This window comes from Scyliorhinus torazame, chromosome 22 (genome assembly GCF_047496885.1).
Source record: "Scyliorhinus torazame isolate Kashiwa2021f chromosome 22, sScyTor2.1, whole genome shotgun sequence".
Lineage (NCBI taxonomy): Eukaryota > Metazoa > Chordata > Chondrichthyes > Carcharhiniformes > Scyliorhinidae > Scyliorhinus > Scyliorhinus torazame.
The window spans coordinates 71,730,298-71,748,608 of record NC_092728.1 but is presented as its reverse complement, the minus strand read 5'-3'; the positions used below and the strand labels follow the sequence as shown (position 1 = coordinate 71,748,608).

The window sequence follows — 18,311 nt, the reverse complement described above, 5'->3', positions numbered from 1 at the left end:
AATGAACTGTCATGGACTCCAGGTTTCTCAACCTTTTATTGTATACAGCAACTGTACGTAACCTGTTCCGAAAATAGGTTATTGATTGCCTTAAGGGAGAGGGATCTGGTAGCATGGCCCTTTAAGGATTGAGCCCCCATGCCCACATGACTAGCCCTGGACCTATTGCGTGGAGGCGTGCAAACCCCGGCCAATGGCTGAGTGGACCCGAGAGGCAGTGAGTGAAGACCTATTTAGTGACTCTGTGCCTGTTTATAGTTTACCTTTGCTTGTTACCAATAAATGCTTGTTAGGTTTTACTGGAAGTCTCGCTGGTATTGCCCCAAACCAACACAGGTAGCATGGGCTTCCACTACATTGGTCCGCCATTATGCTTGCAAAGCATTTCAGTGGTTTGCCATTGCTTTCTTCAGTATAGCTGATGAAGAAACTCTGAAATTCTTTACAGGTTGAGAAACAACCTGTTTGACTATGTTATGAATGTACCTACCATCGTTATCAAGTCCTGAAGTGAGACTTGAACCTGGGGCTTCTTGGCCCCGAGGTAGCACTGTGCCACAAGACCTCCTTCACCATGAAGACCTTTCTGAGTAAAATTCAGCAAAAATAATGGCATTTTAGATTTTGAAATATATTACTTGTGCTTGACAAGTGAAGTCTATGAGTTGATGTAATATATCTAAATTGAAAACCCATATTTAGAATTCGTCATTTTTCTATCGCATCATACACAGGAAATCATTATCAAGTGTATTCCACAGCTGAATCAGGGTTGGAGGATGGTGCGCACAGCCAGGGAGGGAAATGAGACATTTGGATCAAAGGTGGCTTCCAATATTTTACGCCCTACCCAGGAACAGGCTGAGAGGCCGGCGGAGGCCATAAAATTGGGTGACATGACAGGGTGTGGGTGTCGCCATGCCTGCTCCCTCCCCACCTCTACTGGAATTTTGCCAGACAATTGATGTCCACTTAAAGGCCTCCTTCCACCACCACTGGTGTATTTCCAAGCCCATTACATGTGGTGAGGCAGCCGGCTAAACATTTGTGGCCTAGCTGCAGTTTTAGGCGGGTTGTGGGGTGCCTCCTCCTACATTGCCGGGACACTGCTCAAAAATGGCGAAAATGTCGTCAACCCTAATTTGCATTGGTTTCAATTTCGTTCACAAGATAGAAGTCGAATGCAGCGCCTTCCCAGAAACTACCCACCTCCCCAGAAACTACCCACCTCCCCAGCGGGAAATCACACGGGAGTCGTTTAGTACTCCTTCTCAAAAACCTGAAGCAGGCACAATGGTTTTTGCGGGGAAGTGAGGAGGTGAGCTGCCATCTCCATTTTCCAGCACGCAGCTCAAGGACACCGGAACTGTTGCCCCAGTGCTTTGGGCTGGGTTGGGGTGGGGCTCCATTGGTCGGGGAGTTGAAGCATTCCAGGTCAGGGGTCATCTCTGGGCCTGGGGGAGGAGGGGGGGGGGGGGGGGTGCGCCGTGAGGAGCTTTGCATCTGTGAGGCCTTCAAGGCATCTTGAAATCCTGTGGAGAGCCGTAACAGGGGCAACCACAGCTACAGCCTCTCTCAAACCCTCCCTGGACAGAGCCCTGCTGCAACTTCTATCCTGAAATTCAATTTACCCCCCTTTGACTGTGAGCAGCCTCTAACTTATCAGCTGAAGGCTATTTCAAATGAGGAATTAGCCTTGTTAGTTGTGAGAGCACTTTGCACTCCTGGGGCGACATTCTCCCACCCCCCGCCGGGTCGGAGAATCGCCGAGGGCTGGCGTGAATCCCGCCCCCGCCGGTTGCCGAAGTCTCCGGCACCGGATATTCGGCGGGGGCGGGAATCGCGCCCCGCCGGTTGGCGGGCCCCCCCGCTCGATTCTCCGGCCCGGATGGGCCGAAGTCCCGCCGATAAATTGCCTGTCCCTCCGGCGTAAATTAAATCACCTACCTTACTGGCGGGACAAGGCGGCGTGGGCGGGCTCCGGGGTCCTGGGGGGGGGGGGGGGGGGACACGCGGGGCGATCTGACCCCGGGGGGTGTCCCCACGATGGCCTGGCCCGCGATCGGGGCCCACCGATCCGTGGGCGGGCCTGTGCCGTGGGGGCACTCTTTCCCTTCCGCCTCCGCCACGGTCTCCACCATGGCGGAGGTGGAAGAGACTCCCTCCACTGCGCATGCGTGGGAAACTGTCAGTGGCCGCTGACGCTCCCGCGCATGCGCCGCCCGGAGATGTCATTTCCGCGCCAGCTGGCGGGGCAACAAAGGCCGTTTCCGCCAGCTGGCGGGGCGGAAATTTCTCCAGCGTCGGCCTAGCCCCTCAATGTTGGGGCTCGGCGCCCAAAGATGCGGAGCATTCCGCACCTTTGGGGCGGCGCGGTGCCCGTCTGATTGGCGCCGTTTTGGGCGCCAGTCGGCGGACATCGCGCCGTTTCCGGAGAATTTCGCCCCTGAACTCTCAAGTGCCTCCTCAAAGGAGGCATGTCTCAGACGATGATTAGTGCACTGCATGTCCAGCAGATTTTGATGGCTGAGCAATGTGTCTGTACTCCAGGAGCAACATAGAGGCAGCTGCCAACAATCAAACAATAACGAACAGGGCTTCACCACTGAGGATCCCCTCGCAGCCAAAGGGTAAATGTTTGGATGAGCGGAGGGCAGCTGAACACAGCCTCCCTAATGTTGCTGGCAGAGGTGTGGGGTGCAGGGGCTCCTGATCTGGAGGGGAATGGGTGTGCAGAGTGAGGTTTTCCAGACAACTGGCTCACTGGACGGCAGTCCGAGAGGATCTGGGAATCATTAAATTTGTAGTGCAGAAGGAGGCCATTCAACCCATTGAGTCTGCACCGGCCCTTGGAAAGAACACCCCATTTAAGCCCATGCCTGACATTCATGATAAGGGTGGGGGAGGCCGGGATGGAAGCCCAAACTAATTGTCTGTCTCTCTCCTCCAATTCTTTCCAGATGTTTTCTGCGGTTAATCCCCGGAGGCTGCCCTCGCTGTGCTGGTGGCAGCTGAGGCGGGCTGACGCCGGAGATGGCAGCCACGCCAATGCAGACTGGGGGCGGCACCCCTATGCCGGACACCCTGAAGATCTGGCCGCCCGTCAGGCTGAGGAGGTTATCCGGAAGAGGAAGCCTCGTTGGTGATTCCTTGAGCTGGCCGACAGCGTATTCCGCAGAAGACTGCGTCTAAGCAGAGAGACAGTGCAGCACCTGTGCCATGGGGGAGGAGGACACCCGCTCCCAATGGCTGTGAAGGCCATTGCAACCCTTAACCGCTATGCCACAGAACTGTAGAAAAGTTACAGCGCAGAAGGAAGCCATTCGCCCGATCTTGTCCATGACAGCTCGAGCACACCCAGGTGCCCTTCCTAATCCCACCTTTTTTCTTTTAAATCATTTTGTTGGCATTTCCCATATTTATCAACAGTTGTAGATATACACATCACATTTTTCTCGCCCGCGCTAATTTCCTTCATTATACAGAGACGTTTAGTTTGTCCTTCGTTTAACTGACCTTATGTGCATTTTGGTGCCCTATGGATCGGTCTATGGTTCCTCCCCCTTCCCCGTTGCCCCCCCCCCCAGCGTCGGCCGTGCTTTTATTTTATTTTCCGGACAGAATGGGAAAAAAAACGTTCCTTCTGACTCAGCTGGGTCCACGTTCTCAGCGTGGCCGCTCCCACTGGGCTCGTTGTGTATCTTGTTGAGGAAAATGAGAGTGCTTGAGTCGCTTGCCAAAGAGGGAGGGCAATGACGATTCGCTGTGAGGAAAGCTGTGAAGCTCCTCGGGTTTGGGTTATGTCGGCAACACGGTAGCATAGTGGTTAGCACAATTGCTTCACAGCTCCAGGGTCCCAGGTTCGATTCCGGCTTGGGTCACTGTCTGTGCGGAGTCTGCACGTCCTCCCCGTGTGTGCGTGGGTTTCCTCCGGGTGCTCCGGTTTCCTCCCACAGTCCAAAGATGTGCAGGTTAGGTGGATTGGCCATGATAAATTGCCCCTTGATGTCCAAACTTGCCCTTAGTGTTGGGTGGGGTTATTGTGTTATGGGGATAGGGTGGAGGTGTGGACCTTGGGTAGGGTGCTCTTTCCAAGAGCCGGTGCAGACTCGATAGGCCGAATGGCCTACTTCTGCATTGCAATTCTATGAAACGTCTGACTCCTGTCTGTTTGCTGACTGCACTGACTCCCAGGGGAGACAGTGGTATTGTCGCTGGATAGTAATCCAGAGACCCAGAGTCATTCTCTGGAGTCCCAGGTACGAATCCCGCCATGGCGGATGGTGAAATTTGAATTCAATTAAAATTCTGGAATTAAAAGTCGAAAGGTGACCAGGAAACCATTGTCGTAAAAACCCACTTGGTTCACTAATGTCCTTTCGGGAAGGAATTCTGTTGTCCTTACCTGGTCTGGCCTACATGTGATTCCAGACCCATGGCAATCTGGTTGACTGCTAACTGCCCTCGGGTATGGGCAATAAATGCTGGTCCAGCCAGCGAAGCCCACATCCCATGAACGATTGAAAAAGTATGTCTGAGTGAGGGTCAGGGTCTCGTGCCTTTGCCTCATTGCTCTAAGAGGGGGGGAAGGGGAAAGGTGAAGGTTTCACGGAATGGTGGCACTGTCATTCCAGGATTTCTGTCACGGATGGCATCATTGGTGTCCCTGCTGGAATTACTAGGAGGGCCTGTAGGAGGAGCTGAGTTGAGATGGGGAGATGACGTTTCCAAGTAGGATATGGGTCAAAGACAGATGCATTAAGGGTTTGAAGAGCAAAAAATAGTTTTATTTGGTGAATAGTGACAGTAATACCTTAATTGCACACAAGCTACCCGTGCTTAACTTCACCAGTGTCCGCTCTGCGCACCTCTAACTCCTTAATCTTATGTGGGTCACCAGGATGCACAACAGAGGTGGAGGTGACCTGCTGCCTTCCGTGCCCTGAAATCTGAGATACTCATGGTGGGTGTCCTCTAGTTGGCCGGGACCCGGCCAACTTTTGGGTGCCTCTGGTTTAGCCATGTCACCCATTTTGTCTGCTGTCCTTGAGATGCACCGGTGTCAGGAAGGGGGAATTCAGAAGGGCTGGGAACTGGTGGAAGGCCCCTGATGGTACGAACGGGCAGCTGTAGTGACCTCCAGAAGCCTCTGTGTCACTTGGCACTGCCAGTCCTGGACGCCTACCATTGTCTGCAGCATGGTGTTGAAACTCTCACCAATGGTAGCCTGTGTTTGGACCAAGCCCTGAAGTCCCTCAACAATGGATGTCTGTATCTAGGCCATGCTCTCGGGGCCGTCAGCCATGGTCCTCAGAGACTGAGCCATGCTTTGGACTATGGCACTCATGGCTTGGACATCCTGCCCAGACATTCCACTGCAGACACGACCCTTGCAGTGTAGTCCTGGGTGCCACGCAACACCGGCAACTTCTCCCGTGCCTGAAGGCTTTGGGACTCCTCCAAATGGCCTTGCAGTAGCAGGAATGTCACTTACTCCCCCTCCTGGTGTTCCTGGCTCTGCCTTTGCATCTCTAGCAGCTGAAGGAGGAACCCATCCAGAGGCACGGCACCTGGCTGCGGCACAGCTGGGATCCAGTAGATCTCCAACCTTCCGATCCCTGAGATGTTCCTGTCACCACCTGATGTGCATCGGAAGTACTGTCATGCTCACCAGATAGTGACCCAGAAGCCTGTCTGCTGAGATCGCTCGCTGAGGTGTGTGTGTCTCTGCGACGGTGGATGGTGCGGGTGATAACGGTGACATATCTTCGGTGCCCTCCCCTGAGATCTCCGTCAAGATGCTGTCAAGGGTTGATGGGGGGGCTCTGCTCATGCTACGCCAGGGCTAATTTTTTGATGTTCCTGCAAGACAAAGGATATGCAGCGGAATTCTCCATTGGCGGGATCCTCCGGTCCCCACGCCCGCGGGTTTCCCGATGGCGTGAGGTGGCCTCAATGGGAAATCCCATTGGCCGACTGTGGTAACGGAGAATCCCGTTGCCGGTGGGTGCAGGCCGCTCTGTAAAATGCAGGACATAAAAACTCACCTGAAACAGGTCATCTGGAAGAAGATGCATTGGTTCCTCACTTCTCTGCCACAGGCTAACCTCGCTGTCAGCGCAAGCCCACGTCTGGCCTTCCTCTGCATGCTCCATTGCACTTTCCTCATAGAGAGTGAGAATGGGCAGTTCGGGCATGCCCTCCCCCCTTTTTTCCCCTCTCACCCCAGTTATGGGCTATCTTCTTCTGCAGGCAACCAAAGGGACTTTGTGAACCTAACGTCTGTAGATTCGGAGGTCAGTGACAACTGGCATGCTTGGGAACAGCGTGTAAACAGAAAGGATTTTTGATGAGGAAAGTCCCGGGGGAGGTTTGAGGATGATGCTGGGAGGACGGATGTAGGGTAGCAGTAAGGTGGTAGCAAAGGGTTAAGGATGAAATCCCGGGGTTGACGAAAGGGACGAATGCCCAGGGGAGACATGGGACACTCACCCTTGCAGCTCATAGGTCATTTACCTTTTCGTGACATTAAACCGCTGTCCTCCTGGTCATACTGTTAGCTCTAATTACTGTGGGCACAGCCTCCCAAGTAGGATTTGTCATGTTGCTCGGCAACCTCCTGCCAAAATGCGGGTAGATGGTTGCCCGCTTCTCCTCCATCGCATCCAACAATCTTGTCAGGGGCCCCTCCAAAAATCTTGGCGCAGGTCTGCGAGCGACCATCCTCCTGGCTTGACTGAGAGTGAGTGCTGTGGCCCCATTTAAATGCAGCAGCCCCTTGACTACAGTACTCAGCTGACCCCCAGGTTAGCGAATCAGAAGCCTGCCGACTCAGACACAGCGTGATTCATGTGGGGGAAAAGAAATTTGAGTAAGTGGCTCAAGTTTGCTACCGGGAAACACACTGACTTTCATGCTGAAAATGACAGTCATTTTTTGGAAAAATTCCGCCCAAATTTAGTTAACAAAATAAATTTAGACTATACAATTCATTTTTTCCAATTAAGGGGCAATTTAGTGTGGTCAATCCATCTATCCTGCTCATCTTTGGGTTGTGGGGGCGAAACCCACACAAACACAGGGAGAATGTGCAAACTCCACACGGCCAGTGACCCAGGTCCGGGATCGAACCTGTGACCTCGGCGCCGTGAGGCAGCAATGCTAACCACTGCGCCACCGTGTTGCCCTGCCCAAAGTTATTTTAATGTTGGATAAAAATGCAACAATCTTGAAATCTGCTAATATAATACTTCATATTATTTATTACATATTTCTAAACATTACCTCAAGCTACAGAATTCACAGGGGCTGTTTAGCACACTGGGCTAAATAGCTGGCTTTTAAAGCAGACCAAGGCAGGCCAGCAGCACGGTTCAATTCCCGTACCAGCCTCCCCGAACAGGCGCCGGAATGTGGCGACTAGGGGCTTTTCACAGTAACTTCATTTGAAGCCTACTTGTGACAATAAGCGATTTTCAGTTCATTTTCACATATTATGTTGAAAGATTACAAACTTTTTATGACTATTCGGAAAATTCCCTAGTTTTCCTAGTTTAGGGAGACCACTAACATACATTGCTGAGATCAAAGCCTCAATACAAAAAAATTACTATTTTCAAAATGGGGGCGTTATTTAGCCCAGGTAAGCAAGATTAGATCACAGCCACTGCCGACACTATTGGTGCATCTTTAAAGATAATCTAATCTCCTCAGCAATTGAAAATTTACTCATTCGTGGAAGGTAAAGTCCAACTTGGAGTGTTCCAGCACGTCATACACTGATCTAGATTTATAAAGCCCTTTGGAGACTCAATCCAGAAAAGTGACAGAAGTCACCAAGAGTGAATAGTGGTGTCTTCAAAATGCTGAAACCCACCTCTACGGATCCAGAAGACTTGACGTGCAGGAACTCAAAGTGCATAATGGCTAAAAAGCACAGTTGCAGCTCATTACTTCTCACCATTTTTATCATTCTGCAGTGGCTTGCAATAGCAGCCATGTGCTCCATCATCTTTTTCTACATCAATGTGCTAAAGGAGGTAAGTGTATCATTTTATACTATCTCTTGGCTGTAACTGAAGGAGAACATAGACAGCGGTAGCATAATTATTTGGTGATTTAAGGAAGGAAATTGTCACACATCTCAGGGCCACTGTGGATACTGGTTTTAATACTTAGATTTTTTAGGGAGCTTCCTCAATCTGCCTCATATCCATTTGTGCAATAGCAGAAGGGGGAGATACAACCATAATATCCTTGTGCAATTTCAACTGGATACTCATGCCAGTTGTAAAATTCTTGAATACAGGCTGAAGTGAAATATGATTTAAATAATAAGTTGCTTTATTGCACAGTAAAAAAAAATAAAGTGGTCATAGTCCCAGATGACCATAATTGTTTTCCCCTTTGAAGGGGAGAGCTGAGTGGTGGTGATTTTAAAAAAAAATTCTTTATTATCACAAGTAGGCTTATATTAACACTGCAATGAAGTTACTGTGAAAATCTCCGAGTCGCCACATTCCGGCGCCTGTTCGGGTACAAAGAGGGAGAATTCAGAATGTTCAAATGACCTAACAGCACGTCTTTCGGGACTTGTGGGAGGAATCCGGAGTACCCGGAGGAAACCCACGCAGACACGGGGAGAACGTGCAGACTCCGCACAGACAGTGACCCAAGCCGGGAATCAAACCTGGGACCCTTGCGCTGTGAAGCAACAGTGCTAACCACTGTGCTACCATGCCGCCCTGCAATCTGAGGATCACCGCACCTCAAGTGAGGGGCAAGGTTGAGAGGGCGGGCCTTCACAAATAACCTCAGCCGGTACGGGAATTAAGGTGATACGTATAGAGCAAGTGATATGATCACAGTTATTTAGTTTAATCAATGAGAGCTTAATTCATGATGTGGATATGCCGGCGTTGGACTGGGGTGAGCGCAGTGAGAAGTCTTACAACACCTGAGGAAGAAGCTGTGCTCCGAAAGCTAGTGTTTGAAACAAACCTGTTGGACTTTAACCTGGTGTTGTCAGACTTTTTACTGAGCTTAATTCATGCAATGGTACAAAATAAAGAACTAATGATAAAAGCAAAGTACTGCAGATGCTGGAATCTGCAACAAAAACAGAAAATACTGGGCAATCTCAGCAGGTTTCACAGCAGCTGTGGAGAGAGAAGGGTATTAACGTTTTGAATCTGGGTGGCTCTTTGACAAAGAACAGGTGATGCGGTTCCACTGCATTGTGTCATTTTTCTTCTCATGAACACCTCTGTATTCTGTCCTGAAGTTTTTCGGGCAGTTAGCTCTCACTTTACAACCTGTTGGTGGCTGACTGCCTGTACCCGATCACAAAGTTATTTTTAACACCAGTACTCCAACTTTTAAGAACCATTCTCACAATGAAAAAACCCTCACGCTCTCAATGACTTACAGTGTTCAAAAGGCTTTCCAACAGGCTGTCTTCAAAATATGCGGACAAAATAATTTACTGATTGGTCACTGTGAGAATCAACTTTATGTCCAAATGTATCTTTTTAAAAAAAATAACTCGGTTATAAAAGCCCCGAAGCCCCTTTCCTAAATCACTTTTGTGAAAAAATGGTCAAAATTGCAGACAAGTAAAGACATCATTTAAAACAAATGTAACGTTTTGTTTTGAAGGACATACATACTGAAGTGCTGGCAAAGATGAAGAATATCACAATTTCCAGTAAGTAAAATTACATTCCATCATTGCAGCTATATTTAAATTGGTACCAAATTTTTTCTTATTTTTTTATAAATTTAGAGTATCCAATTATTTTTCTTCCAATGAAGCGGCAATTTAGTCTGACCAATTCACCTCACCGGCACTTTTTTGGGTTGTGGGAGTGACACCCACACAGACAAGGGGAGAATGTGCAAACTCCACACAGACAGTGACTCTGGGCCGGGATCGGACCCAGGTCCTCAGCGCCGTAGGCAGCAGTGCTAACCATTGCGTCACCCTAAAATTGGTACCAATTACCTGGGTGAATTAAGTAGCAGATTTAAATGAGACGCTCACCCCTCCATGCTTGATGGATTAAAGGAGCTCTGTAGGAATTCTACGGTTCTATTCTATGGTTCCATTTACCATCAAGGAACAAATTGGGTACCGGGGAGGAAGAGGAGAGCGCATTGCAAGACAGGGGGTTTGTGGCTTCTGCAGCAGTGTAAGTAATAACCAGATTATTATTTTATCAGATAAGCTTCAACACATATCTGATTTCCATTTTGAAAAAATTATGGTCAGAAGGCACAGGATTCAGTGCAATTATACCACACCTATTTGCAAATAATGCAAACAGTTATTTATTCTATGTAAAACCCTGTGTATGGACCCTTACAAAGCATAGATACTTCCACATTAGTTCATAAAGAATAAAACTGGTTAAATATAAATGATTAAATTGTATTTGCATTGATATCAATGGGTATAAAATACATTTATTTTATTATATGTGGTTTAGTTACTTTATTAAAAAAGGTGTAGCACAGAAGTGACGTGAGCTATAGAGTAACTTGACCACAGATGTGAGATGGTATCACCGAGAGATAGTCTGCAGCACTTGTTCGAAAATAATTGTTAAAATACAAAGATTTTTTTGAAGCAGAGCTATATGTTCCTTTCAATAGATTAGTGTCCAGAGATTGTGCAAATGTTCAATGTCGAAACATATATTTTTCAGGTTTTCAGACCACAGGAGGTTATACATTCAAGAGCTCAGTGGCAAAATCAGAGAAGCCAATCGCTCACTTTCCTGCACTTACAGGTCAGTATTTACAAGGGCCAACTGGTGGGTGACAGTGATCCAGTGACATTCAACTAATTCGAGGAACTTAGGTCAACAGCTATAACAAGTGAATGAAAATATGAAAAATAAAAGTCAAATATGTGTTCCAACTAGTTCTAAAACAGATCAACGGTCCTTTTTATTTTCTTTTGGCCTTTAAAATGGTGGGATAGAGGGATGTTAGAACTGTAAAGAAAAGCTTATTTGATTTTGCCAGGACAGTTTTAAAGAACAGAAGGCTAAAATTCATAAGCAACATCAGAAGAATTCCCCCCTCCCCCAAATATTGGATGCATTGAAAAAGGCTTTGAGTAAGTGAGATTAGGACATGTCATCCAACAGGGAGCTGCCCCAATCAGTGATAACAGAATCGATGGTTACAGAGTGTCAGCAAGAGTGGGGGTAGATTGAGGTTGAGTTTAAACAATGCTTGCCTCTTGGTAGACGCTCTAGCCCAGTTTATTTTCCTGGTTTCATACCCAGAGTGCTACTTTAATCCATCAACCTACCCCAGCATATACTTGACCCACTTTATGGCACCGCTACGCTTGTCTCCAATTGCTGTTTACTTTGGCAGGATCGCAATATCCCACTGGGCAGGAGGGGCTGTAAAATCCTGACCATAATATTTGTAAAAAAGGAACCCAGTGGAATTCCTGTCACTAAAGGAGTTTGTCAATGTGTATGAGGATGCAGTAAGCAGCGAGAAGGGTGGTGGGGCGGGGAAGGGGTGGATGCGTAGGGGAGAGAAGGGGGTAGACGCTCCCTCTAAACCAGCCAAGGCGTGGCCTTCAGCAGGTACATCCCTCAGACTAAATGCAAAAGGAACGAGGTTGCTAAAGGGGAACAAAACCATTGGCATTGCCAAGGAGGAGGAAGCGAGGGACGCTGAGGCAGCAAAGAGAAGGATGCACCTGAGTGAGCAAGGAGCAGTCATGGCAACACTGGGCCTCACTGCATTCCAACATCCCCTTCTGCCCTCCCACCTGGAGGAGGATGCCCTCCATAGACTGAAAACACCAAATATTCCTTGGGACAGAATAATCCTCTGCTGGTGGAATTGAGGCAGCGGATGTTGTGATGGGGGAAACAAATGCGGCTTGCAGAGGTTAGCAGTCTGGGGAGCGTTCAGCATGGAACAGTAACCAAGAGATTGAGTTTGGTTGTTTTTAGACAAAGTTGTTGATCTTTACCCCCTTCCTTGGGGCAACTGTGCAAAGCAGCGGTAGGATTTGCAAGCTGACTATCAGAGTCTGGTGGTGGGGCGAGGGAAGGGCACCCACACTACAGCACCTACAAGAGAGTAGGAATATGTACTTCTGACTGTTCTATTTTCATTCTGTTAAATGGTAGAGTCACCGGCACCAACCTGCATATACGTGACCTACTTAGCAACTGGGTTTTATCCTTTCCTTTAAGATCCCCTGATATAGTTTTGTCTCTGGCTGTACAAGTCTGATGCACGCATGATTGGGTCTTCCAGAACCAAAGTAAAAACATGGGGGCGATTCTCCGATATGGAGGCCAAGTGTTTGCGCCGTCGTGAATGCTGACGCGTTTCACGACGGCGCGAACAGGGCCTGGACACGACCTATTCTGGCCCTCACAGGGGGCCAGCACGGCGCTGGAGCGGTTCACGCAGCTCCAGCCTCCTTACACGGTGCCAAATGGGCGGCACGCCAACCCGCGCATGCGCAGTTGGGGCAGCCCAATCCTGCGCATGCGCAGTTGGGCCGCGCCATCCTGCGCATGCGTGGGGAACGTCTTACGCACGCCGGCCCCTCACCAACATGGGGCCGGTGTTCTGGGGCCGCGCGCGGAAGGAGGTAGGCTCGGGAGGGGGAGAGGCCGGCCCGCCGATTGGTGGGCCACGATCGAGTGCGGGGGTCAGGGCGGCGTGGCGCTATTCGCGCGGCGCCCCGGAGATTTTCCCACCCGGCGTGGGGGGGGGGGGGGGGGGGGAGGAATAGCGCCCAAGTTTCCTACTTCTGTGTAAGTTCATGTTTTTCTAAACTCAAGCCAAATCTGTTTTCCAGCTGCAGCAGATATCCAGAATACGTCAGGCCATCTGCTTTTTGAACACAAACGTGGACACGCTTTCAAAACATCTGACATGAAGTACGATGAAGGTGGCTACTTGGTGATACCCACTAGCGGTGTCTACTTTATATATGCACAGGTGACCTTTATATGTTCACAAGACTGCACCAAGCTCTCTCAGCAATTCTTTGCTGCTATTTTAAAGAAGAACAACCAGTACCCTTACCCGGAGGAGTTGCTGAAAAGCTATGCTAGACCTCAAGGTGATGACTTTCTGAAGGTTTCAACCTACCAGGCTGGAGCCTTCCAGCTTTATGCTGATGACTATATTTATGCTAAAGTTCCCGACAACCTGTATACCCATATTTCAGAAGGTGAACACGAAACTTACTTTGGGGCTTTCTTGCTTCATCCTGGTACTTCAGAATAAGCAAGCTGCCAATGTAGCTATGTTGTCAGGGAATGTATACATGCATATCCACATACGTCTATCTGGGTTTTTTTTTAAAGGTGCAATCTGTCTGGTTCAACAGACTGTTCCAAATGAAGATGTACAAGAAATTTATGCTACAATAGCACAATATCTGTTTTTGAGTTACACTCCAATGAGTGATTTATCATATCATTTTGTAAATTGTAATGCTGCCATTATAACTTGAATTGGTCTTAGTTCTCATATAATAAAAATTATCTCCATACACGTTCACATGTTTCAAATTGTTCCATGTCTGATAATAGAAAATATAATAATGGCCCAATAAAAGAGAATATTGACATATTCTTTTTTAAGAACTAGTTAAAAGTAGAACATTAACATGGAGCAGAATCTTCTGCTCTCACTGATGGCAAGATTGGGAGTGGGACGGGCATTTACTGAGGCTTAACGCTGCCAACTTTTCACTTCCATTCGATTAAGTTCTGAAGTGAAAGCCCATGGTTGGCCTTCCTACCCTACCGTCAGCTGAGTAATTATTGGATGACTGTTTAAGGGCCTCATCCCATGACCAACGGAATAAGTACGATAGAACGAAAGGCTGCGGGATTGTCTGTCGGCGGGATCCTCCGCTTCGCCGGCAGCGACCGACGCCTGTGGGGTGGCCACAATGGGCAATCCCATTGGCCGGCTGTGGGAATGGGGAATCCCGCTGCTGGCAGGGGCGTGCCGGAAAATACGGCTGGTGGGACGGAGAACCCCGCCGAAGATCTTGGATTGGAATATGTAGGATGCATATGGGTGGGAGGTAAGAAATAACGGAAAGACGCTACTGCTGGGAGTAGTCTATAGGCCCCCTGAGAAAGGCTATACTTTAGGATGGAGAATAAATCAGGAGATAATGAGGGCATGTAAAAAGGACAGTGCATCAATCATGTATGACTTTAATTTTCATGTGGATTGGGAAAATCAAATTGGCAAAAGTAGCCATTAGAAAGATAACATAGAGTGCATTTGGGGCAGTTTCTTATATGTTGTGGATCCAACCAGGGATCTGGCTATATTGAATATGGTAATAAACAATCTCAGTGTAAACCAGTGTATACTGTTCCTATAACACGGTATAATGTTACTTTGGTTCTAACAGAACACAGTATAATGTAGCATTCGGTTTGAGAGTGAGAAACTTGAGTCATAAAACAACTTTGCGAAACCTAAGGAATGAGGGCACAGTTGGCTGGGATGGACTGGGGAAGGAGGTTAGCAGAAAAGATAGTTGATCAGCAATGGCAGAGATTTATGAAAATAGTTCATGATACACAACAAAGATAAATCCCAGTGAGGAAGAAGGATTCTAGAAAGGGGTAAATCAACATCGTTAACCAAGGAAGTTAAGGATAGTAGTAAACTGAAAGGAAAAAACATATAATGTGCCAAAGATTAATGGTAAACCAGAGGATTGGGAACGTATTAAAAACCAACAAAAGATGACCAAAAAAAATAAAGAAGGAGAAGATAAGGGTAAACCAGAAATTAATATAAAAATGGACAGCAAGAGCTTCTTTAAATATATAAAAAGGAAGGGAGAAGCTAAAGTGAACATAGTGCACCTAAGAGAATGAGACTGGTGTTATGGGTCAGGACCAGAACCCCAATTTTGGTTAAGATCATGGACTAGAACCCTACTATTTGCATTTGGTGAGGCTGTGAGGAAATGTTACTGTACCGCACAAATTCAATTGTTTAAAAACTTTCTCAAAAGAGATTAATAAATGCTTCAGCATCCTTTCAGTCAAACCTTGACCAGGCTTGAACATATTAAAACATATCCCCACTAGGATTTGGAGTGGGAACGGTTATTGCACCCCTCTTGACTTTCCTCAACTTCTGCTTTAACTCCAACTTATGAAATTGATATTCTCTCTCTCTCCTTTTCCCTTTCTTCCCTTGACAATCTTTCAGTTTCCATGTCAAGTTTCCTCATTTCAATTTCCTTTTTAAAAGCTTTGACGCATTTCTAATTGTTTCAATTGTAATTGAATTTGAGCTCATTCCACTGGTTCTTGCCATGACCCAGACTGTGTTTCTGGCATTCCTTCCAAATGTAAATGCTGAGCGATCGCTTCAGTTATCTTTACCTTCCTCGCCCCTGAAAATAAATTCAACTGCAACTTATCCATCAATTCCAAAAGTTTTCTTGTAACCACCTTTTGTAAACTACCCCGAGATATGTCTTTAACATGCAGGAAACTCTTCGCCATTTTCCAGAGGAGGCGGTAATGGCCAAGGAACTGGAAGTTGTTGATATGATGTAGGGCATTGAAGGAATCACGAATGTAGGTTGAAAGGGACTGGACAAGAGGAGAGAGTCAAGATAGGAAGAAATTAGTTTGGTGGGGCAGGAACAGGCTGACACGATGGGCCTAGCGTGACAGTCATGTTTGTGGATTTTGGGAAGGAAGTAGAAGAGGGCTGTCCAGTGTTGGGAGATTATGAGGTTGGAAACTGTGGAGGGAAGATCTCCAGAGGAGATGATGTCAGTGACAGTCCTGGAAACAAGTCTTGATGCTCGGTGATGGGGTCATGGTCCAGGGGGAGGTAGAAGGAAGTGTCTGCAAGTTGCCGCTCAGCCTCTGCGAGGTGGAGGTCAGCACGCCAGACAACAACAGCCCCATCCATTTTTGGCGGGTTTGATGACAAAGTCAGGGTCGGCCCTGAGAGAGCGGAGAACAGCCAGTTCAAGAGGCGAAATATTAGTGTGGGTGAGAGGAGCAGGGAAACTGACGGGGACAATGTCACACCAACAGTTCTGAATGAAAAGATCCAGAGGGAGGGAGAATGCTGGAGGCGGGTAAAAGGATCTGTTGAATGGGGGAGGGGAGGACTCCTGCCCGAAGAAGTGAGCACAGAGACGAAGGCGGCTGAAAAAGAGTTCAGCATCGTGTCAAGCCCAAAATTCATTGCAGTGTGGGTGTAAGTGTATGAAGCCGGGTTCTTTGCTGAGTACAGTGCGTTCAATCTCAGAGAGGGGAACGTCAGAGGGTACGGTGAATACATGGTAAGGGTGTGAAGGGGTGGTGGGTCGTGGATGACCATTGGTATCAATAACTTGTTGGGGCTTGCGCTCTTTAACACCTGAAAGAAGAAGAAAAAGTTAATTTTTGCTGCTTGCACAGAGATGCCTGACTCATGGCTGACGTACAAACAACTATCCTACATTTCCAAGACATTTCCGAAACGATTTGTAAATGTAATGTTTTTGAATGAGTCTCAGTTTGCAGAGTTGTGGACAGATGGAGATACTAAAACTAAATCTTCAGTTTTGGTTCCTCTTGATGACATTAATGGTATGTCACAAGATAATTAACATTTGCCCCTCTGGCCAATGGGAATAAGAAGCAATTAAGGATACTTTTCTACATTAAAAGCACTATTTAAATCCAAGTAGTTATTGAGTCACTTTGTGCCTGTTACTATTACTATAATCGTATATGACACCATCCCTGTGATCTTCCGTGATACAATCCCTTTTATTGCCACTATGTGTAGGTACATGGAGGTGGATCTCATTTTGTGCAGGAATATTTATTACGGCATTGGTGCTCAATTTAAATATAAAGCCAAAGTTGGGAAAACTCGAGGATTAATCCTCCGGATGGTGGACATTTTGCCTGTGCTGTCAACCATTTTGGTGTGTTGATTGACTCAAAAAGATAACAAGAATTAAAACTACTCCTGATACTATCAGCAATGCAACAATGCGAGCAGCCATGCCACATCAATGTGTATGATTTCGCTCAGAATTGCTGCGCATGTGATTCTTTGAGCCCAAGACACGGGGCGAGGATGTGTAGTCAGGAGAAACTGAAACAGGAACTGCCCTCTGAAGAATGTTGCTCATTTTTGCTGAAGAGTTGCATTGACGGATAGTCGATCAGGTTCCAGAGATGGTGGAAGCACTGAGCCAGTCCCACCCTCCCATGTGAAAGAGTAAAAGATCTCCTCGCACTATATGGTTCAGAAAAAGGAAGCTTTAAGAAGGACACGGGGAGTCCACACTGAGTCAAATGAAGAACTTAGATTAATTTACAATAAAGTACACACACTTCCCGGTAGATCCCTACCGGGTTCCTTTTCTGGTCGGTGCCTCACTGGCCGACCTTTAAGACAATGGTTAAGGAGTTCCCCCTCACCTCAGCCAGGGAGCTCATACTCCGTGAGAACCACAGGCTAAATAATCATTCCCACCCCATACGTCCCATCTGGGATATTACCCAATACATCTCCCTCAACCTCAATCATTGAAAACCAGAGGGCGATATTCTCCATTTCAGAGCCTAATGGCGGCATTACCCATTTCAGAAACTAAGGGCGGGATGCTCCGATTGCCACGCCAAAATCGCAGACGGCGATTGGCTGGAGAATCCGTTTTGATGCCAAGATCGGGTGCAGCGCCGGTTTGTCGGATGTTCCAACCCCCGAGTACACCGCACGCTGTTGGGACAGCCTCAGGGCGTCACCTGAAGCCCTCCCCCAATGCTCCGCACTTGGTGGGCCGACGTCCCGATGCCGTCGGTCGTGTGAGCCCACAGTTTTCGGGGACCTCGTCAGGCGGCTGCTGACTGTGTCCAGCCACAGTTGGGGGGGGGGGGGGAGTCATTCCACTGGACGGGGGGCTTTGGTGGGGATGGGAGACTGATGGGGGTTGGTTCGGGGGTGGCGAGAGTGGTTACAAGTGGGGCACTCTCTGGCAGGTCGGTTCCGCGCGCAGCCGGCATCATGGTGTACAGCATGGCCGCCGCAGGTCGCCGCCGTGCGCATGCCCGGCCACGGTGGGTGGTGTGGGGGGGGGCGTGAGGGTGGTGGAGGAAGGTGGAGGCGGGTGTGACGATGGTAGTGGTGGAGGGGGGTGTAGGGGTGGATCCATTCGTATCTTCAGGTAAAGCAGGCTTTACGTGGCGCTGCTACTAGCCCCACACTGGACGAAGCATCGGTGCGGGGGCGGTATCGACTTTTGGGTCATAAGA

General features: G+C 48.2%; 1 protein-coding gene across 1 annotated transcript; it reads left to right on the top strand.

The window, feature by feature from the left end:
- Positions 1 to 7,315: 7,315 nt before the first annotated feature.
- Positions 7,316 to 13,523, top strand: LOC140398825 (tumor necrosis factor ligand superfamily member 15-like). The gene is made up of 4 exons (XM_072487785.1): positions 7,316 to 8,039; positions 9,658 to 9,706; positions 10,707 to 10,790; positions 12,848 to 13,523. Exons 1-4 carry the CDS (start codon positions 7,863 to 7,865, stop codon positions 13,279 to 13,281), a joined length of 744 nt encoding a protein of 247 aa, XP_072343886.1. The 5' UTR covers positions 7,316 to 7,862; the 3' UTR covers positions 13,282 to 13,523.
- Positions 13,524 to 18,311: the final 4,788 nt, after the last annotated feature.

Excerpts from the sequence above, each read along its gene's own strand:
- LOC140398825 (XM_072487785.1), top strand. The coding sequence starts at position 7,863 with ATGCTGAAACCCACCTCTACGGATCCAGAAGACTTGACGTGCAGGAAC. Across the intron at positions 9,707-10,706 it reads GAAGAATATCACAATTTCCA|GTTTTCAGACCACAGGAGGT; the intron begins GTAAGTAAAATT and ends TATATTTTTCAG. Across the intron at positions 10,791-12,847 it reads TCACTTTCCTGCACTTACAG|CTGCAGCAGATATCCAGAAT; the intron begins GTCAGTATTTAC and ends TCTGTTTTCCAG.